At 52.9% G+C, this 26,061-nt stretch overlaps 1 protein-coding gene across 1 annotated transcript in view; it reads right to left on the reverse strand.

Annotated features, from left to right (window-relative positions):
- Window positions 1-1,379: 1,379 nt before the first annotated feature.
- The window catches only part of asic4a (acid-sensing (proton-gated) ion channel family member 4a), a 236,367-nt gene continuing 211,685 nt past the window's right edge, over window positions 1,380-26,061 (reverse strand). Inside the window, exons 6-10 of the mRNA XM_038790220.1 lie at window positions 19,825-19,978; window positions 19,304-19,395; window positions 11,740-11,819; window positions 4,816-4,917; window positions 1,380-1,984 (exon numbers count right to left, since the gene is read on the reverse strand). Of these exons, the coding sequence (XP_038646148.1) occupies window positions 1,877-1,984; window positions 4,816-4,917; window positions 11,740-11,819; window positions 19,304-19,395; window positions 19,825-19,978 (536 nt within the window). The 3' untranslated portion in view covers window positions 1,380-1,876. The remainder of the gene's footprint in view (window positions 1,985-4,815; window positions 4,918-11,739; window positions 11,820-19,303; window positions 19,396-19,824; window positions 19,979-26,061) is intronic.

Below are 26,061 nucleotides of genomic sequence, written 5' to 3' on the forward strand. Positions count from 1 at the left end.
TGTGATCCAGTTCACTGAGTGTGATCCAGCTCACTGTGATCCAGCTCACTGTGATCCAGCTCACTGTGATCCAGCTCACTGTGATGCAGCTCACTGTGATCCAGCTCACTGAGTGTGATCCAGCTCACTGAGTGTGATCCAGCTCACTGTGATCCAGCTCACTGTGTGTGATCCAGCTCACTGTGTGTGATCCAGCTCACTGTGATCCAGCTCACTGTGATCCAGCTCACTGAGTGTGATCCAGCTCACTGTGATCCAGCTCACTGTGTGTGATCCAGCTCACTGTGATCCAGCTCACTGTGATCCAGCTCACTGTGATCCAGCTCACTGTGATCCAGCTCACTGTGATCCAGCTCACTGTGATCCAGCTCACTGTGATCCAGCTCACTGTGATCCAGCTCACTGTGATCCAGCTCACTGTGATCCAGCTCACTGTGATCCAGCTCACTGTGATCCAGCTCACTGTGATCCAGCTCACTGAGAGTGATCCAGCTCACTGTGATCCAGCTCACTGTGATCCAGCTCACTGTGATCCAGCTCACTGTGATCCAGCTCACTGTGATCCAGCTCACTGAGTGTGATCCAGCTCACTGTGATCCAGCTCACTGTGATCCAGCTCACTGTGATCCAGCTCACTGAGTGTGATCCAGCTCACTGTGATCCAGCTCACTGTGATCCAGCTCACTGTGATCCAGCTCACTGTGATCCAGCTCACTGAGTGTGATCCAGCTCACTGTGATCCAGCTCACTGTGATCCAGCTCACTGTGATCCAGCTCACTGTGATCCAGCTCACTGTGATCCAGCTCACTGTGATCCAGCTCACTGTGATCCAGCTCACTGAGAGTGATCCAGCTCACTGTGATCCAGCTCACTGTGATCCAGCTCACTGTGATCCAGCTCACTGTGATCCAGCCCACTGTGATCCAGCTCACTGTGATCCAGCTCACTGAGTGTGATCCAGCTCACTGTGATCCAGCTCACTGTGATCCAGCTCACTGTGATCCAGCTCACTGAGTGTGATCCAGCTCACTGTGATCCAGCTCACTGAGTGTGATCCAGCTCACTGAGTGTGATCCAGCTCACTGTGATCCAGCTCACTGTGATCCAGCTCACTGTGATCCAGCTCACTGTGATCCACCTCACTGTGATCCAGCTCACTGTGATCCAGCTCACTGTGATCCAGCTCACTGTGATCCAGCTCACTGTGATCCACCTCACTGTGATCCAGCTCACTGTGATCCAGCTCACTGTGATCCAGCTCACTGTGATCCAGCTCACTGTGATCCAGCTCACTGTGATCCACCTCACTGTGATCCAGCTCACTGTGATCCAGCTCACTGTGATCCAGCTGACTGAGTGTGATCCAGCTCACTGTGATCCAGCTCACTGTGATCCTGCTCATTGCAGAGGAATGTTTCCAGCAGGCGGTTAGTTCAGGTTTTGTACAGTCAGGGCCCCGCCAGGAGGAATGTAATTAATTTTCAACAAATCTGCCACATGCGAGGCTGACAACAGACCGTTCCCCTCGAGGTCTGAAAACAGCTCAAAATCAACAATTAAATTCAGCTAAAGTGCAATAATTTCACTCTGTCCAATCAGAAAGAAACACGGAGAGAAAAAGACATTTTGCAGTTCCAAGGAAATGTTTTGAATACAGATGGTTACCACAGCAACTAAATAAGTCCTTTGAAAGAGGTTTGCCGACAGGAATATTGAGAATATTGTGCAAGACTTTGGCTTGTGTTTCAGCTGCGAAGAGGCTTGGGTCAGTAAGACGACAAAGAAGTCCACGGGCTCTCTGTTCAAAGACTATTGAGAAGAGGGAGGGAAGGAGGGAGAGATGGAAGGGGACAGGAGGGGACAGGGTGCCCAGACTTAGCAGGCAAAGTCCTCAAACGGCAGTCTGTGCTGACGATGCTGAGGCAGCACGTTACTGGTGATGGCCACTCCATCAGGGTTACATCTCCGAGACTCACACGAGGCCTGTGGGCAGTAAGACAGAAATCTCAGGTTACATGGACTGCTCCCAAATCCACAGTCATTTCAAACAATGATGGTTAGATTTTCAATTCATATGGCCAGACTCCAGCACGGCACATATCTGAATCATCAACAGCTTATGCTCATTAGTTTATAGATAGAGAACCTCAATGTGAGTGGATTATTCCAAAAAGCATCAGACAGTACTGAGGGAGTGCCGCACTGTCAGAGGGTCAGTACTGAGGGAGTGCCGCACTGTCAGAGGGTCAGTACTGAGGGAGTGCTGCACTGTCAGAGGGTCAGTACTGAGGGAGTGCCGCTCTGTCAGAGGGTCAGTACTGAGGGAGTGCTGCACTGTCAGAGGGTCAGTACTGAGGGTGTGCCGCACTGTCAGAGGGTCAGTACTGAGAGAGTGCCGCACTGTCAGAGGGTCAGTACTGAGGGAGTGCCGCACTGTCGGAGGGTCAGTACTGAGGGAGTGCCGCACTGTCGGAGGGTCAGTACTGAGGGAGTGCCGCACTGTCAGAGGGCAGTACTGAGGGAGTGCCGCACTGTCAGAGGGTCAGTACTGAGGGAGTGCTGCACTGTCAGAGGGTCAGTACTGAGGGAGTGCCGCACTGTCAGAAGGTAAGTACTGAGGGAGCGCTGCACTGTCAGGGGGTCAGTACTGAGAGAGTGCCGCACTGTCAGAGGGTCAGTACTGAGGGAGTGCTGCACTGTCAGAGGGTCAGTACTGAGGGAGTGCCGCACTGTCAGAGGGTCAGTACTGAGGGAGTGCTGCACTGTCAGAGGGTCAGTACTGAGGGAGTGCTGCACTGTCAGAGGGTCAGTACTGAGGGAGTGCCACACTGTCAGAGGGTCAGTACTGAGGGAGTGCCGCACTGTCGGAAGGTCAGTACTGAGGGAGTGCCGCACTGTCAGAGAGTCAGTACTGAGGGAGTGCTGCACTGTCAGAGGGTCAGTACTGAGGGAGTGCCGCACTGTCAGAGGGTCAGTACTGAGGGAGTGCTGCACTGTCAGAGGGGCAGTACTGAGGGAGTGCTTCACTGTCAGAGGGTCAGTACTGAGGGAGTGCCGCACTGTCAGGAGGTCAGTACTGAGGGAGCGCTGCACTGTCAGGGGGTCAGTACTGAGAGAGTGCGCACTGTCAGAGGGTCAGTACTGAGGGAGTGCTGCACTGTCAGAGGGTCAGTACTGAGGGAGTGCTGCACTGTGAGAGGGTCAGTACTGAGGGAGCGCTGCACTGTTAGAGGGTCAGTACTGAGGGAGTGCTGCACTGTCAGAGGGTCAGTACTGAGGGAGTGCTGCACTGTCAGAGGGTCAGTACTGAGGGAGTGCCGCACTGTCGGAGGGTCAGTACTGAGGGAGTGCCGCACTGTTGGAGGGTCAGTACTGAAGGAGTGCTGCACTGTCAGAGGGTCAGTACTGAGGGAGTGCCGCACTGTCAGAAGGTCAGTACTGAGGGAGTGCCGCACTGTCAGAAGGTCAGTACTGAGGGAGCGCTGCACTGTCAGGGGGTCAGTACTGAGAGAGTGCCGCACTGTCAGAGGGTCAGTACTGAGGGAGTGCTGCACTGTCAGAGGGTCAGTACTGAGGGAGTGCCGCACTGTCAGAGGGTCAGTACTGAGGGAGTGCTGCACTGTCAGAGGGTCAGTACTGAGGGAGTGCTGCACTGTCAGAGGGTCAGTACTGAAGGAGAGCTGCACTGTCAGAGGGTCAGTACTGAGTGAGTGCCGCACTGTCAGAGGGTCAGTACTGAGGGAGCACTGCACTGTCAGGGGGTCAGTACGGAGGGAGTGCCGCATTGTCAGAGGGTCAGTACTGAGGGAGTGCTGCACTGTCAGAGCGTCACTACTGAGGCAGTGCTGCACTGTCAGAGGGTCAGTACTGAGGGAGTGCTGCACTGTCAGAGGGTCAGTACTGAGGGAGTGCCGCACTGTCGGAAGGTCAGTACTGAGGGAGTGCCGCACTGTCAGAGGGTCAGTACTGAGGGAGTGCCGCACTGTCAGAGAGTCAGTACTGAGGGAGTGCTGCACTGTCAGAGGGTCAGTACTGAGGGAGTGCCGCACTGTCAGAGGGTCAGTACTGAGGGAGTGCTGCACTGTCAGAGGGTCAGTACTGAGGGAGTGCCGCACTGTCAGAGGGTCAGTACTGAGGGAGTGCTGCACTGTCAGAGGGTCAGTACTGAGGGAGTGCCGCACTGTCAGAGGGTCAGTACTGAGGGAGTGCTGCACTGTCAGAGGGTCAGTACTGAGGGAGTGCCGCACTGTCAGAGGGTCAGTACTGAGGGAGCGCCGCACTGCCACAGGGTCAGTACTGAGGGAGTGCCGCACTGTCAGAGGGTCAGTACTGAGGGAGCGCTGCACTGTCAGAGGGTCAGTACTGAGGGAGTGCCGCACTGTCAGAGGGTCAGTACTGAGGGAGTGCTGCACTGTCAGAGAGTCAGTACTGAGGGAGTGCTGCACTGTCAGAGGGTCAGTACTGAGGGAGTGCCGCACTGTCAGACGGTTAGTACTGAGGGAGTGCTGCACAGTCAGAGGATCAGTACTGAGGGAGTGCCGCACTGTCAGAGGGTCAGTACTGAGGGAGTGCTGCACTGTCAGAGGGTCAGTACTGAGGGAGTGCCGCACTGTCAGAGGGTCAGTACTGAGGGAGTGCTGCGCTGTCAGAGGGTCAGTACTGAGGGAGCGCCGCACTGTCAGAGGGTCAGTACTGAGGGAGTGCTGCACTGTCAGAGGGTCAGTACTGAGGGAGTGCTGTACTGTCAGAGGGTCAGTACTGAGGGAGTGCCGCACTGCCACAGGGTCAGTATTTTCTTTCTCGAGGATACTCACGAGTTTGATGTCGTCCAGTATGAATGTTGCAATGTTTTTCTGAGTTTCGGTCGGAGTGCGGCGGTGAGGGTTGAGCACTTGACGAAGTTTATTCCGAATCAGCTGCACAGAAACAACATAATTACTATTATTATTGTTATTATTGATTGGTCAGTCAATAACAATTACCTCCTGTAGGACCATCGCATCGTCAGATCCTTACGCCACACCATCCCCACCTGACTACTCAGCTCCTAGCTGTGGTTCAGCAGAAGAAGCCATCAGTCAGAGGCTGGGAATCCTACGGTGAGTAACTCACCTCCTGACCACCCAAAGCCTGTCCACCATCTATAAGGCACAAGTCAGGGGTGTGATGGAATACTCTCCACTTGCCTGGATGAGCGCAGCTCCAACAACACTCAAGAAGCTCGACACCATCCAGGACAAAGCAGTACCATTTGATTGCTCCCCCTTCCATAAACATTCAAACCCTCCACCACCGACGAACAGTGGCAGCCGTGTGTACCATCTACAAGATGCTCTGCAGTAACTCACCAAGGTTCCTTCAGCAGCACCTTCCAAACCCACGGCCGCTACCATCTAGAAGGACAAGAGCAGCAGATACCTGGGAACCCCACCACCTGGAGGTTCCCCTCCAAGTGACTATTATGGGCCAGGGTTTAGAGAACCCCAAAGTGTATCATGGAGTTCTCCTGACCCACAATGTTTAATAGATTGTGGTATGGGGAGCACACGGCCCACTCTACAGGTGTGGTACAGCAGAAATGGAAAAGTATTTTTCAAAGCAAAACAATATTTATTCTATGAACTCAAGTTAACCTTTTTTAAAACATACAGTGAACAACTTAGCAACCATTAATTCAAATACAACCCCCAAAGAATACAACACTAAGTAATCCTTAATAACTTCCCAAACAACATCCAGAAGACAGAAGAAACACCTTTCAACAGAAGCACATTAGGTTAAAGTCACTACTGTTCTTAGTTTTAAATCACCAGGATCGATTTACAATCTTTCGATTACAGAGACCGATTCATCCACCTTCTGGCTGTGGCTGCAGCTATCCAGCTCTGAAAACGAAACTAAAACACACCCTTAGGCCTGCACAAAAACGAAAGTAAAAAGCTGACAGGACAGCCCAGCTCCACCCACACTCTGACATCACTGCAGTAATATGAGCAGCCAAACATTTCTTAAAGCGACATTCTCATGACACCTACCCCCAAGAAAAAAAAATCATCAACTTCAAGATTTGTCACCTTTTCACTATCCTTTAAGCAATGCACACAGTAAATATACTTTTTGTTTCAAAAACAACACACTCAAACAGGTGTAATAATATAGTCCATTTTCTTTCGTTCTTCTTCCTCCAACTGGAATCCTGCTCGATTGACAGTCTCTTTGAACAAGAAGGTCTCTGCACGATCCGTCCATTTCTCTACTCCTCGGCATGTCTCTTTAAAGTCAGATACTTTAGTTCAATCTGATCACAGAGTCCCTTGAAATTCTCCAACACAGGAGCATTGGTTATCACAGCATTCAGGCAGTCAAATACCTGCTGACACTCCGCTGTCTATTGAAAATGTCGACGTTTCTTCAGCAAGTCCATCAGTGGAGCAACCACGCTACAAAACCTTTGCACAAATATTCGACCAAATCCACTCATGCCAAGAAATTGCATTATTTCCCTTCATCTTGACGGTATCGGAAACACCTCAAGGAAAGTGACTTGGGTTTTTCCAAATTCACTTTGGGCTAGGTTTATCACCAAACCCGCCTCCTGAAGTCGCTTGAATAACTCCATCAGATGTTTTAAATGTTCTTTCCATGTCTGGCTGAAAATTACCAGATCATCGATGTATACCGCACAATTGGGTAATCCTGAAACGTCTTTGATAGTTAACCGTTGAAATGTGGCTGGGGTGTTTTTCATGCCAAATAGCATAACTTTGAATTGGTATATACCATCTGGAGTCACAAAAGCTGAAATCTCCTTCACCCTTTCAGATAAAGGTATCTGCCAGTAACCTTTCAGTAAATCCAGTTTGGAAATAAAAGCAGATTGTCCCACTTTCTCAATGCAATCCTCCAAACGTGGGAATAGGATAAGAGTCCATTCTTGTAACTGCATTAACCGTTCTCTAGTCCACACACAACCATTGGGTACCGTCTGGTTTAGGTACCATCACTATGGGTGAGCTCCATTGGCTGCAACTCACTTCAATTATGCCATTTTTCAGCATACTTTCAATCTTTGTTAACCTATGCCAGTTTTAGAGGGTTAAGTCTGTATGGCTGTTCTTTGATTGGAACAGCATTTCCCACATCTACATCATGTATAGCCATTTTAGTGCTTCCCAATTTATCTCTACAAACTTCCCCATGTGATATCAATAACTCTTTCAGGTCAGTTTGTTTTTCCTCTGGAAGGTAACTCAACAATTTATCCCAATTTTTAAGAACATCCTAATTTTCCAATTTAATTTGAGGTCTGTCAAATTCACAGTCATCTGGATTTGGTTCGTGACTTTGAGTTAGAATCATTAAAACCTCCTCCTTTTTCTCTCCTTCCCTTTCAAAGTACCTTTTAAGCATATTCACATGACACACTCGGTGAGTCTTCCTTCTATCTGGTGTTTTTACCACATAATTCACCTCTTAATTTCCTTTCAATCTGATACGGTCCACAAAACCTAGCTTTTAAAGGCTCACCTACCACTGGTAACAACACTAAAACTTTATCCCCACTGACAAAACTACAAACTTTGGATTTCTTGTCCACTACCCGTTTCATCATATTTTGTGCAACTTTTAAATGTTGGCTAGCCAATTCACCTGCTCCATTTAATCATTCCCTACAATTTGACACATAATCCAATAATGTAATTTCCGATTTCTCACTCACCAATTTTTCCTTAATCAATTTAAGTGGTCCTCTTACCTCATGACCAAAAATTAGTTCAAAAGGACTAAACTGGTTGACTCATTGGGTGCATCCCTAATTGCAAACAGTACGAATGGAATTCCTTTATCCCAATCCCCTGGATAATCTTGACAATACGCCCTCAACATTGTCTTTAATGTCTGATGCCACCTTTCTAACGCTCCCTGCGATTCTGGATGGTCCGCAGTTGATTTAAATTGCTTTATTCCTAAGCTATCCATAACTTCTTTGAATAACCTTGAGGTAAAATTCGATCCTTGATCCGATTGTATTTCTGTGGGTAGTCCATATCTAGTAAAGAATTTAAGTAATTCCTCCACAATCTTTTTAGCTGTAATAGTACGTACTGGAATGGCCTCTGGAAACCTAGTAGACACATCCATTATAGTCAAAAGATATTAATTCACACTTTTCGTTTTAGGAAACGGTCCTACGCAATCAATTAGGACCCCTGTAAAAGGTTTGTCAAATGTTTTATCACTGCTTGAGGTTTCCCTATCACTTGACATGTGTGACATGATTGACAAAGTTTAACTACATTTTTATGTAGTCCAGGCCAATAAAAATGTTTTTGGATTTTAGCTTGAGTTTTCCTTATTCCCAAATACCGGTACCTCATGTGCTCCTCGCAACACCTCCTTTCTATACCCTACCGGCAATACTACTTGATGAACTTCTGCCCATTTTCATCCACCTGCATATGTAAAGGTCTCCATTTTTTCATCAAGACATCACTTTTACGGTAATAACACTCTGGTATACACTCAGATTCCTCTTCCGCGTATGCTTTCTGATACATCCGTTTTATTTCTATATCTTTTTGTTGTAAATCCACCAATTTTTCTGAACTAAAAATATCCGCCTCATCCTCCACCTGTTCTTGTTCTTTTTCAACCATCTGGTCAAAAATCGTTTCTGATAATTGCACTTCAACTTCATCTTCCCTCTTTGATTTCTCCTCTTGTCTTAACCTGTGACTTTGCGACCTTGTTACTACACAATCCGGAAAGATCCCAGGATATTCATCCTTCAACACTTCAGTTGTCTGATTTTCCACTGGCTTATCAACCACAGTAGGTGTCACTCCCACCTGTGATCCAGCTATATAATTGCCCAAGATAAACTTATTCCTGGACAAGATAGTTTCTCCTACTATTACTCCTACTACCACTTCACCACTCTTCACTGGACTTTCCAACCTTCCCTTATATGATGGAACGCAACTCCTCTCACCCTGAATTCCACATATCACCACCTTTTCTGGCAACATTCTTCCCAAACTACATAACTCCTCATCTCTTAGCATTAAAGATTGACTAGCTCCCGTATCTCTTACAATTGTGACTTCTTTACCTGCTCCTCCTGATACACATGAGTAAACTTTACCCACACAAGTAAATTATTTAAAGAGATCTGGCACCTTCTTCTCAATCACCTCTTGATCAGGGTGTACAATCGTTTGCACCTCCTTCGTGTCCCTTGGGCTTTCCTTTACCACTTTAACAAATCCCACTGTCTTATCCTGTTTTACCACATCAGCCTTCCCAGTGCTTTTCTTCAACCACCAACACTGTGCCTTTACATGGCCTAGTTTATTACAGTGAAAACATTTGAAACTTTTCATTTCTGTTCCACCCTCCTGGATTTCTTTTTTAATCTGAGGTACACTCTCTTTATTATATCCCATCAGATCACCTTTACCTTTACCACTTGAGTATTTCTCATGTCCTCAGTTTCTATCCCTCACAGGCTGAAACTGATGTCGGAAACCATGCTTTGATTTATGAACTAATTCATAATCATCTGCCATTTCTGCTGCTAACCTCGCAGTTTTAACCCTCTGTTCTTCCACATGAATTCTCACTACATCAAGAATTGAATTTTTAAACTCCTCCAAAAATATATTTTCTCTGAGAGCTTCATACGTTTGATCTATTTTCAAAGCCCTTATCCACCTATCAAAATTACTCTGTTTGAGCCTTTCAAACTCCATGTATGTTTGACCAAATTCTTTCCTTAAATTTCTAAACCTTTGTCTGTAAGCTTCAGCCACTAGCTCATATGCACTTAAGATGGATTTTTTCACCTCCTCATACGTCCCAGATACCTCCTCCGGTAGTGATGCAAACACTTCACTAGCTCTCCCTACCAGCTTTGTTTGAATCAGTAACACCCACATGTCCTGTGGCCATTTCATTTGTTTAACTACCTTCTCAAATGAAATGAAAAAGGCTTCCACTTCCTTCTCATCAAACCTTGGCAATGCTTGGACATATTTAAATAGATTCCCACCAAGCCTTCGTCTATGATGCTCTTTCTCACTGTCCTCATCATTATCATCCAACTGTATGTTTCCCTTTGCGCCTGCCAATTTTAACTGACTGTTATGTTTCATGGCCATTTTCTGAAGTTCAAACTCTCTCTCTCTTGTTCCCTTTCCTCTCGATTTCTTTCTTTTTGTTCTGCTATTCTTTCTTTGTTACTTTCTTTTCTCTCCTTTTCCATTTCCCCAATCTGTATCTCCCTTTCTCTCTCTTTCTTTTTCTCTGATTGCATATTCAAGCTGCTTTAATTCTTTTTCATGCTCAAGTTGCTTAATCTGCAACTGAATTTTTGCCATTTCCAATGAATTAGACTCTATCTCAGGCAACTTTAAATGCTGAGCAACTGCCATAATTACCTCATCTTTTCACATTTTTTCAGGTAATGTTAACTGCAATGTTTTTGCCAAATCTAACAGTCTGCTTTTAGTCTCTGTCCGTAAGGTACTGCGTGTGACCGTCTCCACCCCCAAAAACTTCAGAGCCTCTGAAAGAGCCATTGGCCACAACACACTCCCTACTTAAACTAGAATACCACACCTGAAACGCAACCACAATATGCTCACCCCTCACTGTTCACTCATCCAATCCAATACATAGACTTCTATCCCCCTCGATCCCCCAATTTGTTATGGGCCAGGGTTTAGAGAACCCCAAAGTGTATCATGGAGTTCACCTGACCCACAACTTTTAATAGATTGTGGTATGGGGAGCACACGGCCCACTCTACAGGTGTGGCACAGCAGAAATCAAAAAGTATTTTTTAAAGCAAAACAATGTTTATTCTATGAACTCAAATTAACCTTTTTAAAACATACAGTGAACATCTTAGCAACCATTAATTCAAATACAACCCCCAAAGGATACAACAACATCCTGAAGACAGAAGAAACACCTTTCAACAGAAGCACATTCGGTTAAAGTCACGGCTGTTATTAGTTTTAAATCACCAGGATCGATTTTCAGTCTTTAGATTACAGAGAGAGACTCTAATACACCTTCTGGCTGTGACTGCAGCTATCCAGCTCAGAAAGCGAAACTAAAACACACCCTGCAGCAAACAGCCTAAAACAAAAGTAAAAAGCTGACAGACAGCCCAGCTCCACCCACACTCTGACATCACTTCAGTAATATGAGCAGCCAAACATTTCTTAGAGCGGCATTCTCATGACATCACTCACCACCCCGACTGGGAAACATATTGGCCGTTTCTTCACTGTCGCTGGGGCAACATCCTGGAACTCCCTCCCTAACAGCACTGTGGGTGTACCTACACCTCAGGAACTGCAGCGGTTCAAGAAGGCAGCTCACCACCACCTTGTGAAGGGGAACTATAGATGGGGAATGAATGTTGGTCTGACCAGCCACACCCACATCGTATAAATGAATAAAACAAACCCATCTGGGTCACTAATGGCCTTTCGGGAAATCTGCCGGCTTTACCCGGTCTGACCTACATGTGACTCCAGACCCACAGCGATGTGGTTCACTCTCTGCTGCTCTCGGAAATGGCCAAGGAAACTACTGAGTCCGGGGCAATCAGGGAAAAGCAGCAAAAACTGGCCTTGCCAGAGACAACCCGCATTCCAGGCTAAATAAAGTAGAATGATGTAGTTATAATCGACTGTGAAACACAGAGAGAACAGAGACCACCTCACCTCATAGATATAATCAATAATTTCCAGGATAGTTAGCAGGCTTGCTCCAATGAATAGGCCCATGTGACCACCAATATCCCCTAGGGGGAAGAGACAGAAAGTGAGGAAATCTCAAACAAAATCTATAAATTCACACTCTCTCCCTGCCCCTCCCACTCCCCATCCCCCTCCCACACCCTCTCCCTCTCCGACTCTCCCTCTCCCTCTCTCCCTGCCCCTCCCACTCCCCATCCCCCTCCCACACCCTCTCCCTCTCCCCCTCCCACACTCCATCCATCACCATCTCTCCCTGCCCCTCCCAGTCCCTCTCCATCTCTGTCTCTCCCTCTCCGTCTCTTCCTCTCTCTCCCTCTCCCTCTCCCTCTCTCCCTGCCCCTCCCATTCCCCCTCCCCCTCCCACACCCTCTCCCTCTCCCCATCCCACACTCCATCCATCACCATCTCTCCCTGCCCCTCCAACTCCCTCTTCGTCTCTGTCTCTCCCTCTCCGTCTCTCCCTCTCCGTCTCTGTCTCTCCCTCTCCGTCTCTCCCTCTCCGTCTCTGTCTCTCCCTCTCCGTCTCTCCCTCTCTCTCCTTCTCCCTCTCCCTCTCTCCCTGCCCCTCCCACTCTCCCTCCCCCTCCCACACCCACTCCCTCTCCCCCTCCCACTCCCTCTCCGTCTCTGTCTCTCCCTCTCCGTCTCTCCCTCTCTCTCCCCCTCCCTCTCCGTCTCTCCTTTTCCATCTCTCCCTCTCCGTCTCTCCCTCCCTCTCCATCTCTCCCTCTCCGTCTCTCCCTCTCCGTCTCTCCCTCTCTCTCTCTCCCTCTCCGTCTCTCCCTCTCCGTCTCTCCCTCTCTCTCTCCCTCTCTGTCCCTCCCTCTCCGTCTCTCCCTCTCCGTCTCTCCCTCTCCAACTCTCCCTCTCCATCTCTCCCTCTCTCTCTCCCTCCCCCTCTCCATCTCTCCTTTTCCGTCTCTCCCTCTCCGTCTCCCTCTCTCTCTCCCTCTCCGTCTCTCCCTCTCCGTCTCTCCCTCTCTCGTCTCCCTCTCCGTCTCTCCATCTCCATCTTTCCTTCTCTCTCTCTCTCCCTGCCCCCACCTCCCCCTTCCTCTCCCCATCTCCCTCTACCTCTCCGTCTCTCCCTCTCTCCCTACCACTCCCTCTACCCCTCCCACTCCCTCTCCCTCTCCCACTCCCTCTCCCTCTCCACCTCCCCCTCCTTCTCCCCATCTCCCTCTCCCTCTCTCCCTCTCCCCCTCCCTCTTCATCTCCCTCTCCCACTCCCACTCCCTCTCCATCTCCCTCTCCACCTCCCCCTCCCTCTCCCCATCTCCCTCTCCCTCTCTCCCTCCACCTCCCTCTTCATCTCCCTCTCTCACTCCCACTCCCTCTCCCTCCATCTCTCCCCTCCCACTCCCTCTCCCCTCCCACTCCCCCTCCATCTCCCCATCTCCCACGCCCTCTCCCTCTCCCTCTCCCCCTCCCACTCCCCTCCCCCTCCCACTCCCCTCCCTCTCCTTCTACCTCTCCCCCTCCCTCTCCCTCCCCCCTCCCCATCCCACTCCCTCTCCCCCTCCCATTCCCACTCCCCCTCCCCCTCCCACACCCTCTCCCTCTCCCCATCCCACACTCCATCCATCACCATCTCTCCCTGCCCCCCCACTCCCTCTTCGTCTCTGTCTCTCCCTCTCCGTCTCTCCCTCTCGTCTCTGTCTCTCCCTCTCCGTCTCTCCCTCCGTCTCTGTCTCTACCTCTCTGTCTCTCCCTCTCTCTCCTTCTCCCTCCTCCCTCTCTCCCTGCCCCTCCCACTCTCCCTCCCCCTCCCACACCCACTCCCTCTCCCCCTCCCACTCCCTCTCCGTCTCTGTCTCTCCCTCTCCGTCTCTCCCTCTCTCTCCCCCTCCCTCTCCGTCTCTCCTTTTCCATCTCTCCCTCTCCGTCTCTCCCTCCCTCTCCATCTCTCCTCTCCATCTCTCCCTCCGTCTCTCCCTCTCTCTCTCCCTCTCCGTCTCTCCCTCTCCGTCTCTCCCTCTCTCTCTCCCTCTCTGTCCCTCCCTCTCCTCTCTCCCTCTCCGTCTCTCCCTCTCCAACTCTCCCTCTCCATCTCTCCCTCTCTCTCTCCCTCCCTCTCCATCTCTCCTTTTCCGTCTCTCCCTCTCCGTCTCTCCCTCTCTCTCTCCCTCTCCGTCTCTCCCTCTCCGTCTCTCCCTCTCTCTCTCCCTCTCTCTCTCTCCATCTCCATCTTTCCTTCTCTCTCTCTCTCCCTGCCCCTCCACCTCCCCCTTCCTCTCCCCATCTCCCTCTACCTCTCCGTCTCTCCCTCTCTCCCTACCACTCCCTCTACCCCTCCCACTCCCTCTCCCTCCCACTCCCTCTCCCCTCTCCACCTCCCCCTCCTCTCCCCATCTCCCTCTCCCTCTCTCCCTCTCCCTCTCCCTCTCCCCTCCCTCTCCCCCTCCCTCTCTCCCTGCCCCTCCCCCCCCCCTCCCCCTCCCACACCCTCTCCCTCTCCCCATCCCACACTCCATCCATCACCATCTCTCCCTGCCCCTCCCACTCCCTCTTCGTCTCTGTCTCTCCCTCTCCCGTCTCTCCCTCTCCGTCCTGTCTCTCCCTCTCCGTCTCTCCCTCTCTCTCCCTCTCCCTCTCCCTCTCTCCCTGCCCCTCCCACTCTCCCTCCCCCTCCCACACCCACTCCCCTCCCCCCCTCCCACTCCCTCTCCGTCTCTGTCTCTCTCTCCCTCTCTCCCTCTCTCTCCCCCTCCCTCTCCGTCTCTCCTTTTCCATCTCTCCCTCTCCGTCTCTCCCTCCCTCTCCATCTCTCCCTCTCCGTCTCTCCCTCCCTCTCTCGCCGTCTCTCCCTCTCTCTCTCCCTCTCCGTCTCTCCCTCTCCGTCTCTCCTCTCTCTCCCTCCTCTGTCCCTCCCTCTCCGTCTCTCCCTCTCCGTCTCTCCCTCCAACTCTCCCTCTCCATCTCTCCCTCTCTCCTCCTCCCTCTCCGTCTCTCCTTTTCCGTCTCTCCCCCTCCGTCTCTCCCTCTCTCTCTCCCTCTGTCTCTCCCTCTCCGTCTCTCCCTCTCTCTCTCCCTCTCCGTCTCTCCATCTCCATCTTTCCCTCTCTCTCTCTCCCCTGCCCCTCCCCTCCCCCTTCCTCTCCCCATCTCCCTCTACCTCTCCGTCTCTCCCTCTCTCCCTACCACTCCCTCTACCCCTCCCACTCCCCCTCTCCCTCTCCCACTCCCTCTCCCTCTCCACCTCCCCCTCCTTCTCCCCATCTCCCTCTCCCTCTCCCTCTCCCCCTCCCTCTTCATCTCCCTCTCCCTCCCACTCCCTCTCCATCTCCCTCTCCACCACCCCCTCCCTCTCCCCATCTCCCTCTCCCTCTCTCCCTCTCCACCTCCCTCTTCATCTCCCTCTCTCACTCCCACTCCCTCTCCCTCCATCTCTCCCCTCCCACTCCCTCTCCCCTCCCACTCCCCCTCCATCTCCCCATCTCCCACGCCCTCTCCCTCTCCCTCTCCCCCTCCCACTCCCTCTCCCCCTCCCACTCCCCTCCCTCTCCTTCTACCTCTCCCCCTCCCTCTCCCTCTCCCTCTCCCCATCCCACTCCCTCTCCCCCTCCCACTCCCCCCCCCCTCCCACACCCTCTCCCTCTCCCCATCCCACACTCCATCCTCACCATCTCTCCCTGCCCCTCCCACTCCCTCTTCGTCTCTGTCTCTCCCTCTCCGTCTCTCCCTCTCCGTCTCTGTCTCTCCCTCTCCGTCTCTCCCTCTCCGTCTCTGTCTCTCCCTCTCCGTCTCTCCCTCTCTCTCCCTCTCCCTCTCCCTCTCTCCCTGCCCCTCCCACTCTCCCTCCCCCTCCCACACCCACTCCCTCTCCCCCTCCCACTCCCTCTCCGTCTCTGTCTCTCCCTCTCCGTCTCTCCCTCTCTCTCCCCCTCCCTCTCCGTCTCTCCTTTTCCATCTCTCCCTCTCCGTCTCTCCCTCCCTCTCCATCTCTCCCTCTCCGTCTCTCCCTCTCCCTCCTTCTCCCTCTCTCTCTCCCTCTCCGTCTCTCCCTCTCCGTCTCTCCCTCTCTCTCTCCCTCTCTGTCCCTCCCTCTCCGTCTCTCCCTCTCCGTCTCTCCCTCTCCAACTCTCCCTCTCCATCTCTCCCTCTCTCTCTCCCTCCCTCTCCATCTCTCCTTTTCCGTCTCTCCCTCTCCGTCTCTCCCTCTCTCTCCCCTCCGTCTCTCCCTCTCCGTCTCTCCCCTCTCTCTCCCTCTCCGTCTCTCCATCTCCATCTTTCCCTCTCTCTCTCTCTCCCTGCCCCTCCACCTCCCCCTTCCTCTCCCCATCTCCCTCTACCTCTCCGTCTCTCCCTCTCTCCCTACCACTCCCTCTACCCCTCCCACTCCCTCTCCTCTCCCACTCCCTCTCCCTCTCCACCTCCCCCTCCTTCTCCCCATCTCCCTCTCCCCTCTCTCCCTCTCCCCCTCCCTCTTCATCTCCCTCTCCCACTCCCACTCCCCTCCCCTCTCCATCTCCCTCTCCACCTCCCCCTCCCTCTCCCCATCTCCCTCTCCCTCTCTCCCTCTCCACCTCCCTCTTCATCTCCCTCTCACTCCCACTCCCTCTCCCTCCATCTCTCCCCTCCCACTCCCTCTCCCATCCCACTCCCCCTCCATCTCCCCATCTCCCACGCCCTCTCCCTCTCCCTCTCCCCCTCCCACTCCCTCTCCCCCTCCCCTCCCCTCCCTCTCCTTCTACCTCTCCCCCTCCCTCTCCCTCTCCCTCTCCCCATCCCACTCCCTCTCCCCCTCCCACTCCCACTCCCCCTCCCCCTCCCACACCCTCTCCCTCTCCCCATCCCACACTCCATCCATCACCATCTCTCCCTGCCCCTCCACTCCCTCTTCGTCTCTGTCTCTCCCTCTCCGTCTCTCCCCTCCCTGTCTGTCTCTCCCTCTCCGTCTCTCCCTCTCCGTCTCTGTCTCTCCCTCTCCCTCTCTCCCTCTCTCTCTCCTCCCTCTCCCTCTCCCTCTCTCCCGCCTCCCACTCTCCCTCCCCCTCCCACACCCCACTCCCTCTCCCCCTCCCACTCCCTCTCCGTCTCTGTCTCTCCCTCTCCGTCTCTCCCTCTCTCTCCCCCTCCCTCTCCGTCTCTCCTTTTCCATCTCTCCCTCTCTCCGTCTCTCCCTCCCTCTCCATCTCTCCCTCTCCGTCTCTCCCTCTCCGTCTCTCCCTCTCTCTCTCCCTCTCCGTCTCTCCCTCCCGTCTCCTCTCTCTCCTCTCTCTCCCTCTCTGTCCCTCCCTCTCCGTCTCTCCCTCTCCGTCTCTCCCTCTCCAACTCTCCCTCTCCATCTCTCCCTCTCTCTCTCCCTCCCTCTCCATCTCTCCTTTTCCGTCTCTCCCTCTCCGTCTCTCCCTCTCTCTCTCCCTCTCCGTCTCTCCCTCTCCGTCTCTCCCTCTCTCTCTCCCTCTCCGTCTCTCCATCTCCATCTTTCCCTCTCTCTCTCTCTCCCTGCCCCTCCACCTCCCCCTTCCTCTCCCCATCTCCCTCTACCTCTCCGTCTCTCCCTCTCTCCCCTACCACTCCCTCTACCCCTCCCACTCCCTCTCCCTCTCCCACTCCCTCTCCCTCTCCACCTCCCCCTCCTTCTCCCCATCTCCCTCTCCCTCTCTCCCTCTCCCCCTCCCTCTTCATCTCCCTCTCCCACTCCCACTCCCTCTCCCTCTCCATCTCCCTCTCCACCTCCCCCTCCCTCTCCCCATCTCCCTCTCCCTCTCTCCCTCTCCACCTCCCTCTTCATCTCCCTCTCTCACTCCCACTCCCTCTCCCTCCATCTCTCCCCTCCCCTCCCTCTCCCCTCCCACTCCCCCCCCCATCTCCCCATCTCCCACGCCCTCTCCCTCTCCCTCTCCCCTCCCACTCCCTCTCCCCCTCCCACTCCCCCTCCCTCTCCTTCTACCTCTCCCCCTCCCTCTCCCTCTCCCCTCTCCCCATCCCACTCCCTCTCCCCCTCCCACTCCCTCTCCCTCTCCGTCTCTCCCTCTCTCCCTCGCACTCCCTCTCCCCCTCCCCCTCCCCTCCCTCTCCCTCTCCCCCTCCCTCTCCCTCTTCGTCTCCCTCTCCCCCTCCCACTCCCTCTCCCCCTCCCACTCCCTCTCCCTCTCCCTCTCCGTCTCTCCCTCCCTCTCCCTCTCCCCCTCCCTCTCCCCCACCCACACCCCCTCCATCTCCATCGCTCCCCCCCTCTCTCCCTCCCACTCCCTCTCCCCCTCCCACTCCCTCTCCACCTTCCCCTCCCTCTCCCCACCTCCCCTCCCTCTCTCCCTCCACTCCCTCTCCCCCTCCCACTCCCTCTCCCCCTCCCTCTCCATCTCCCTCTCTCCCTCCCACTTTCCCTCTCTCTCCATCTCTCCTCCTCCGTCTCTCCCTCCCCCTCCCTCTCTTCCTCCTACTCCCTCTCTCCCTCCCACTCCCCCTCCCTCTCCATCTCTCCCCCTCCCTCTCCCACTCCCCCTTCCTCTCTGTCTCTCCCCCTCCCTCTTCCCATTCTCCTCTCCCCATCTCCCTCTCCCCCTGTGTCTCCGTCACTCTCCCTCTCTGACTGATTCGATTGATCGATATTCCCTGGATTATTATTCCGGCTCGATCCTGTATTTTTGGGAAGTGCCGGTCAATCTGCTATATTTTGATTTAGGTTTCCCAATTACACCATTAACCACTTATCCAGCAGCCCCACCACATCGTAACCACTTACCCAGCAGCCCCGACACATCGTAACCACTTACCCAGCAGCCCCGACACATCGTAACCACTTACCCAGCAACCCTGCCACATCGTAACCACTTACCCAGCAGCCCCGACACATCGTAACCACTTATCCAGCAACCCTGCCACATCGTAACCACTTACCCAGCAACCCTGCCACATCGTAACCACTTACCCAGCAACCCTGCCACATTGTAACCACTTACCCAGCAGCCCCGACACATCGTAACCACTTATCCAGCAGCCCTGCCACATCGTAGCCACTTACCCAGCAGCCCCACCACATCGTAACCACTTACCCAGCAGCCCTGCCACATCGTAACCACTTATCCAGCAAACCTGCCACATCGTAGCCACTTACCCAGCAGCCCTGCCACATCGTAACCACTTACCCAGCAGCCCCGCCACATCGTAACCACTTACCCAGCAGCCCTGCCACATCGTAACCACTTATCCAGCAAACCTGCCACATCGTAGCCACTTACCCAGCAGCCCTGCCACATCGTAACCACTTACCCAGCAGCCCTGCCACATCGTAACCACTTATCCAGCAAACCTGCCACATCGTAGCCACTTACCCAGCAGCCCTGCCACATTGTAGCCACTTACCCAGCAGCCCTGTCACATCGTAACCACTTACCCAGCAGCCCTGCCACATCGTAACCACTTACCCAGCAGCCCTGCCACATCGTAACCACTTACCCAGCAGCCCTGCCACATCGTAACCACTTACCCAGCAGCCCTGCCACATCGTAACCACTTACCCAGCAGCCCCGACACATCGTAACCACTTACCCAGCAACCCTGCCACATCGTAACCACTTACCCAGCAGCCCTGCCACATCGTAAGCTTTCTTCTGTTCAATTCTTTCATAATTCAAAGCTTCAAAGTAAATGTCCAGTACAAGGAAATTTTCTCTAGAGGGAGGAAGAGAGGCAGAAAGTCAGGAGACACAGACGGCAGCTTGAAGATCTGTCGCCTCACATTTGAAGTGATTGGTAGCAGGGTTAGAGGGGAGATGAGGAACATGTTTTCACCCAGAGCGTTGTGGGGGGGGGGGGGGGGGGGGGTCAGGAACCCGCTGCCTGAAAGGGGAGGGGAGGCAGGAACCCTCAACTCATTGAAAAGGTGTCAGGATTTGCACCTCACATTCTGGACCCTGCAGAGCTGCTGCCTCAATGCTGAAAAGCGGGATTGGGCTGGGGGGGGGGGGGGGGGGGCTAGTTTCTCTGTCAACACAGACATGATGGGCCAAGTGGCCTCTTTTTGTGCCATAAACGTCCCAATGATTCTGTGGATTTCTCTATCCTGACTGTCATCTTTCACACAAAAACAGAAATACTTACTTGATGTTTTGCTCTGAGGTGTTGTACCTCTTGGCCAGGAACTTGGCAGAACCTCTGCTGGGAATTTTCACCATGGACAGTTCCTTGTTATATCTGGTTAACTTGCACGGGGTCTCACATTTGCAACTTTGGTTTGATGTTGAGACCAGATCATCTGGAGAAGGACAGAAAGTTGATAATTAACTCCCCTGGTGAAATGACACGTCCCAGATTCATCATCAAAATCGCAACCACACACAATGGCAAAATTCAAACAAGATATTCACTGGATCAAACCCATCGTCCCACATCCCCATGTACCCTCTCCCCATGTACCCTCTCCCCGTGTACCCTCTCCCCATGCACCCTCTCCCATGTACCCTCTCCCCATGTACCCTCTCCCCATGTACCCTCTCCCCATGTACCCTCTCCCCATGTACCCTCTCCCCATGTACCCTCTCCCCGTGTACCCTCTCCCCATGTACCCTCTCCCCATGTACCCTCTCCCCATGTACCCTCTCCCCATGTACCCTCTCCCCGTGTACCCTCTCCCCATGCACCCTCTGCCCATGTACCCTCTCCCCATGTACACTCTCCCCATGTACCCTCTCCCCATGTACCGTCTCCCCATGTACCCTCTCCCCATGTACCCTCTCCCCATGTACCCTCTCCCCATGTACCCTCTCCCCATGTACCCTCTCCCCATGTACCCTCTCCCCATGTACCCTCTCCCCATGTACCCTCTCCCCATGTACCCTCTGCCCATGTACCCTCTCCCCATGTACACTCTCCCCATGTGCCCTCTCCCCATGTACCGTCTCCCCATGTACCCTCTCCCCATGTACCCTCTCCTCATGTACCCTCTCCCCATGTCCCCTCTCCCCGTGTACCCTCTCCCCATGTACCCCTCCCCTGTACCCTCTACCCATGTACCCTCTCCCCATGTACCCTCTCCCCATGTACCCTCTCCCATGTACCCTCTCCCCATGTACCCTCTCCCCATGTACCCTCTCCCCGTGTACCCTCTCCCCATGCCACCCTCTGCCCATGTACCCTCTCCCCATGTACACTCTCCCCATGTGCCCTCTCCCCATGTACCGTCTCCCCATGTACCCTCTCCCCATGTACCCTCTCCTCATGTACCCTCTCCCCATGTACCCTCTCCCCTGTACCCTCTCCCCATGTACCCTCTCCCCTGTACCCTCTACCCATGTACCCTCTCCCCATGTACCCTCTCCCCATGTACCCTCTCCCCATGTGCCCCTCCCCATGTACACTCTCCCCATGTACCCTCTCCCCATGTACCCTCTCCCCATGTACCCTCTCCCCATGTACCCTCTCCCCATGTGCCCTCTCCCCATGTACCCTCTCCCCATGTACCCTCTCCCCATGTACCCTCTCCTCATGTACCCTCTCCCCATGTACCCTCTCCCCATGTACCCTCTCCCCATGTATCCTCTCCCCATGTACCCTCTCCCCATGTATCCTCTCCCCATGTACCCTCTCCCCATGTATCCTCTCCCCATGTACCCTCTCCCCATGTACCCTCTCCCCATGTACCCTCTCCCCATGTATCCTCTCCCCATGTACCCTTCCCCATGTACCCTCTCCCCATGTACCCTCTCCCCATGTACCCTCTCCCCATGTGCCCTCTCCCCATGTACCCTCTCCCCATGTACCCTCTCCCCATGTGCCCTCTCCCCATGTACCCTCTCCCCATGTACCCTCTCCCCATGTTCCCTCTCCCCATGTACCCTCTCCCCATGTACCCTCTCCCCATGTACCCTCTCCCCGTGTACCCTCTCCCCGTGTACCCTCTCCCCATGTACCCTCTCCCCATGTGCCCTCTCCCCATGTTCCCTCTCCCCATGTACCCTCTCCCCATATACCCTCTCCCCATGTACCCTCTCCCCATGTACCCTCTCCTCATGTACCCTCTCCCCGTGTACCCTCTCCCCGTGTACCCTCTCCCCGTGTACCCTCTCCCCATGTACCCTCTCCCCATGTACCCTCTCCCCATGTACCCTCTCCTCATGTACCCTCTCCTCATGTACCCTCTCCCCGTGTACCCTCTCCCCGTGTACCCTCTCCCCGTGTACCCTCTCCTCATGTACCCTCTCCCCGTGTACCCTCTCCCCGTGTACCCTCTCCCCGTGTACCCTCTCCCCATGTACCCTCTCCTCATGTACCCTCTCCCCATGTACCCTGTCCCCATGTACCCTCTCCCCATCTACCCTCTCCTCATGTATCCTCTCCCCGTGTATCCTCTCCCCATGTACCCTCTCCCCATGTACCCTCTCCTCATGTTCCCTCTCCCCATGTACCCTCTCCCCATCTACCCTCTCCTCATGTATCCTCTCCCCATGTACCCTCGCCTCATGTACCCTCTCCCCATCTACCCTCTCCCCATGTACCCTCTCCCCATGTACACTCTCCCCTATCACTGACTCCACCCACCCATTTAATCCCCTCCCACAGTCCTGTGTACCCTGTCCCCTTTGAGAGCCCAGTCCTACGCTGGATGAGCACGCAGGGAGAACTGGGAGATTATATTCCTGAATCTTTGAAGGTTACAGGGTACGTTGCAAAGGCTGTAAAAAAGACATGGTAGATTATGGGCTTTATAAATAGCAGACTGTTATGATCCCAGTTTATTTTATAACTGGACAGGGAGATCCAGAATGAAACTCTGGCTCGAAACAACTAACTTTTATAATTTTTTCATAAGACATTTCACAGAGTCACAGGACCATTAATTAGTTTTAACAACAATGAAGAGGCATTGATTAAACATGTCCAAATGTGTGCTGATTAAGGGATTGACCACACTAAATTGCCACATCGTGTCCAAGATGTGGGGGTTAGGTTACAGGGATCTGGGGATAGGAGGGGGTGGACCGGGGAATGGACTTGGGGATGGTGTTCTTTTGGATAGTCAGTGCAGACTCGATGGGCTGAATGGCATACTTCTGCACGATAGGGTTTCTATGGATTCTGTGAGTTCAGAATAATGAGAGGAGATCTAATGGAGGTATATAAGATGATAAAAGGTATTGACAAAGTCGATGTGGAGAGAATGCTTCCTCTAGAATGAGGGGTAACAGTTATAGGATCAGATTATATGGACTATAACGTGTACTGTAGAGATCCTGCCTCTTTGCAACTCCCGTCCTGTCCAGTCTTTGTTCTGGGAGAGTTGAGAGATATTCACTCCCTGAGGTCCTGTCTCCAACTGCCATCAAACTATCTAAACTAAAACTGAAAATCTTTATACAATATAAGCCCCAGTTGCTAAGCAACACCCTCATTTCTTTGCTGGCCTATTTATTAACACCATAGCCCTCTCTAAGCACAATAGAAACACAGTTGGAACTTAACCAACCCCCACACGAACAAGCCTTTGTCCAGTATGAATCTACAAAGAACAAATAAACGTACAGTACAGAAACAGGCCCTTCGGCCCTCCAAGCCTGTGCCAATCATGATGCCCGAACTAAAAAAACACCATCTGCCCTTACTCAGTCCGTATCCCTCTATTTCCTCCTTATTCATGGACCCATCCTGATGCCTCATCAATGTTGCTAATGTGCTGTTTCCACCACATCCTCTGGCAGCGCATTCCAGGCACCCACCACTCTCTGTGTGAAACACTTACCCCATACATCTCCCTTAAACTTTCCCCCTCTCACCTTGAACCTGTGCCCCTGAGTAATTGACACTTCCACCCTTGGGAAAAGCCTCTGACTATCCACCCGGTCTGTGCCTCTCATAATTCTGTGCTCGGAAGGTTTTACCCTTCCAGTCAGTGGCGTGCAGAGATCTGGTGATGCCCGGGGAAAATCTTGATTGTATGCCCCAAAGACTCAAGTATAAGGCCTAATATACTGAGAAATATTATGAGAAAGGAAAACATTTTGAATATAACTTCCCGTACCAGCCTCCTGAACAGGCGCCGGAATGTGGCGACTAGGGGCTTTTCACAGTAACTTCAGTGAAGCCTACTTGTGGCAATAAGTGATTTTCATTTCAGTGTAGATGATGTTCCAAACCGCTGTGTGCAGAGGGCAGTGAATGGTCTCTCCCCAGTGTGAACTCGCTGGTGTCTCAGCAGTTGGGATGAATGACTGAATCCCTTACCACACAGAGGGCAGGTCAATGTCTTCTCACCTGTATGAACTCACTGATGTCTCAGCAGGATGGATGGCTGAGTGAATCCCCTCCCACACACACTGCAGGTGAACGGCCTCTTCCCGGAGTGAACTCTCTGGTGTGTCAGCAGGTTGGTTAATTGAGAGAATCTCTTCCCACACACAGAGCAGGTGAACAGCCTCTCCCCAGAGTGAACTCGCTGGTGTGTCAGCAGTTGGGGTGAATAACTGAATCCCTAATCACACTCAGAACTGAGGGAGTGCTGCACTGTCAGAACAGCCTTCTTTCAAATAAGTTGTTAAACTGAGGCTCTGTCTGTCCCTATTAGGTGGATGTTGAAGATCCCACAGCCACTATTTTGAAGAAGAGCAGGGGAGTTACCCCCGTGTCCTGGTCAATACTAGGGGCTTTTCACAGTAACTTCATTTGAAGCCTACTTATGAAATGGAAATCGCTTATTGTCACATTCCGTATTCGCCACATTCCGGCGCCTGTTCGGGGAGGCTGTTACAGGAATCGAATCGTGCTGCTGGCTTGCCTTGGTCTGCTTTCAAAGCCAGCAATGTAGCCCTGTGCTAAACAGCCCCTGACAATAAGCTATTTTCATTTCATTTCATGTGTCAAACTGAGGGAGCAAAGGATGTCAATATTTTTGAGAGAGAGACCTGGGCCAAGCTTTCCAGAGTCTGAACCCTCCCTGGATTCACTTCCTTTCCCTTCAGTTGATGCAAGTGACCAATTGATGGTCAGAATGAAAAAAGAAATGGAAAGGGGGAGAAAAGAAAGTGTTTTACTCACAGATGTTGGAGACAGGAGGAAGATTCCGTCGGTGTGAAAGCTCAATTATCACTCACACAAAGCCCGCGCTCTGATTGGCTGGAGAACCACAGTTCCTCCGGTCCTCAATCTTTTTTAATTGGTCAACATCTCAGCACGCAGATCAGGGTGCGGGGCCTTTCCCTGCATGTGAGGAGCTCCCCCTCCCTTGGACATGCGCAGTCCCGGGCCGCCCGCCCGCGCGGCAGATAGAGCGGTTTCCCCACCGCGGGGGAGTCTGGGAGCGCAGTCACCTCACCCTGACACAAGGTACATGTCGGTAGTCACTGGATTTGATTGTGACCCCCTCCCCCCCCCCCCCCCCCCCCTTAGCAAAACAATTTGTTAAATTCAGGTGGAAAAATTTAGGCATCTGGGGGACATTGGGGAGAGCAATAGCCTCTGATTGATGCCCCCATCCAATGGATGCCCGGGGCCAACGCACCGTCGGCCCCCCCTCCCCCCCTCTGCACGCCACTGCTTCCAGGCACAGAAACATTAAATTAAACCCACTTAAAGTTACACCTTACTTCTAATGTTTACCAATATTAATCTCTTAAAATTACCTTTTTCTTACTAACAATCCTAAGTGTATAAAACAAGGAGATTGAGTAAAACATTTGAAAAGACTGGTTGTCATTGAACTCTGACCTCCAAACCTTCGGAAGGCCTTGGAGAGGGGGCGGAGGGAAATCTACTGGAATGGAGCTGAGAGGAGAGAAGGTTAAGAGGGGATTTAATGGACTCATTCAAAATCATGAGGGGCTTTGAGGCAGTTTATGAGGAGACAGTGGGTGGGATTCTCCGACCCCCCCCCCCCCCCCCCCCTCTCCCGGGTAGGGGAGTATCCCGCCCAGTGGTCCAGTAACAGGAGAGTTGGTAACCAGAGAGCCACAGAGAGAATCAGTGAAAGAACCAGAGGGAGAGATGTTTTCCTGGAATCCCTGCAGTGCAGAAGGAGGCCATTCGGCCCATCTAGTCTGCACCAACCCTCTGAAATAGCACCCCATCCAGGCCCACTCCCCCTCCCCATCCCCCCTAACCTGTACACTGAGGGAACAATTCATCACGGCCAATCCACCGAACCTGCACACCTTTGGACTGTGGGAGGAAACCGGAGCATCCGGAGGAAACCCCGCAGACACGGGGAGAACGTGCAGACTCCGCACAGTCACCCGAGGCTGGAATTGAACCCAGGCCCGTGTGCTGTGAGCACTGTGCTAACCACTGTGCCACCGTGCTGCCCATGGTTAGTTGTGATTGGGAAGGTGCTGTCTGAGAGGATGGAGGAAT

This window comes from Scyliorhinus canicula, chromosome 2 (assembly GCF_902713615.1).
Source record: "Scyliorhinus canicula chromosome 2, sScyCan1.1, whole genome shotgun sequence".
In the NCBI taxonomy this organism is placed as follows: Eukaryota; Metazoa; Chordata; class Chondrichthyes; order Carcharhiniformes; family Scyliorhinidae; genus Scyliorhinus; species Scyliorhinus canicula.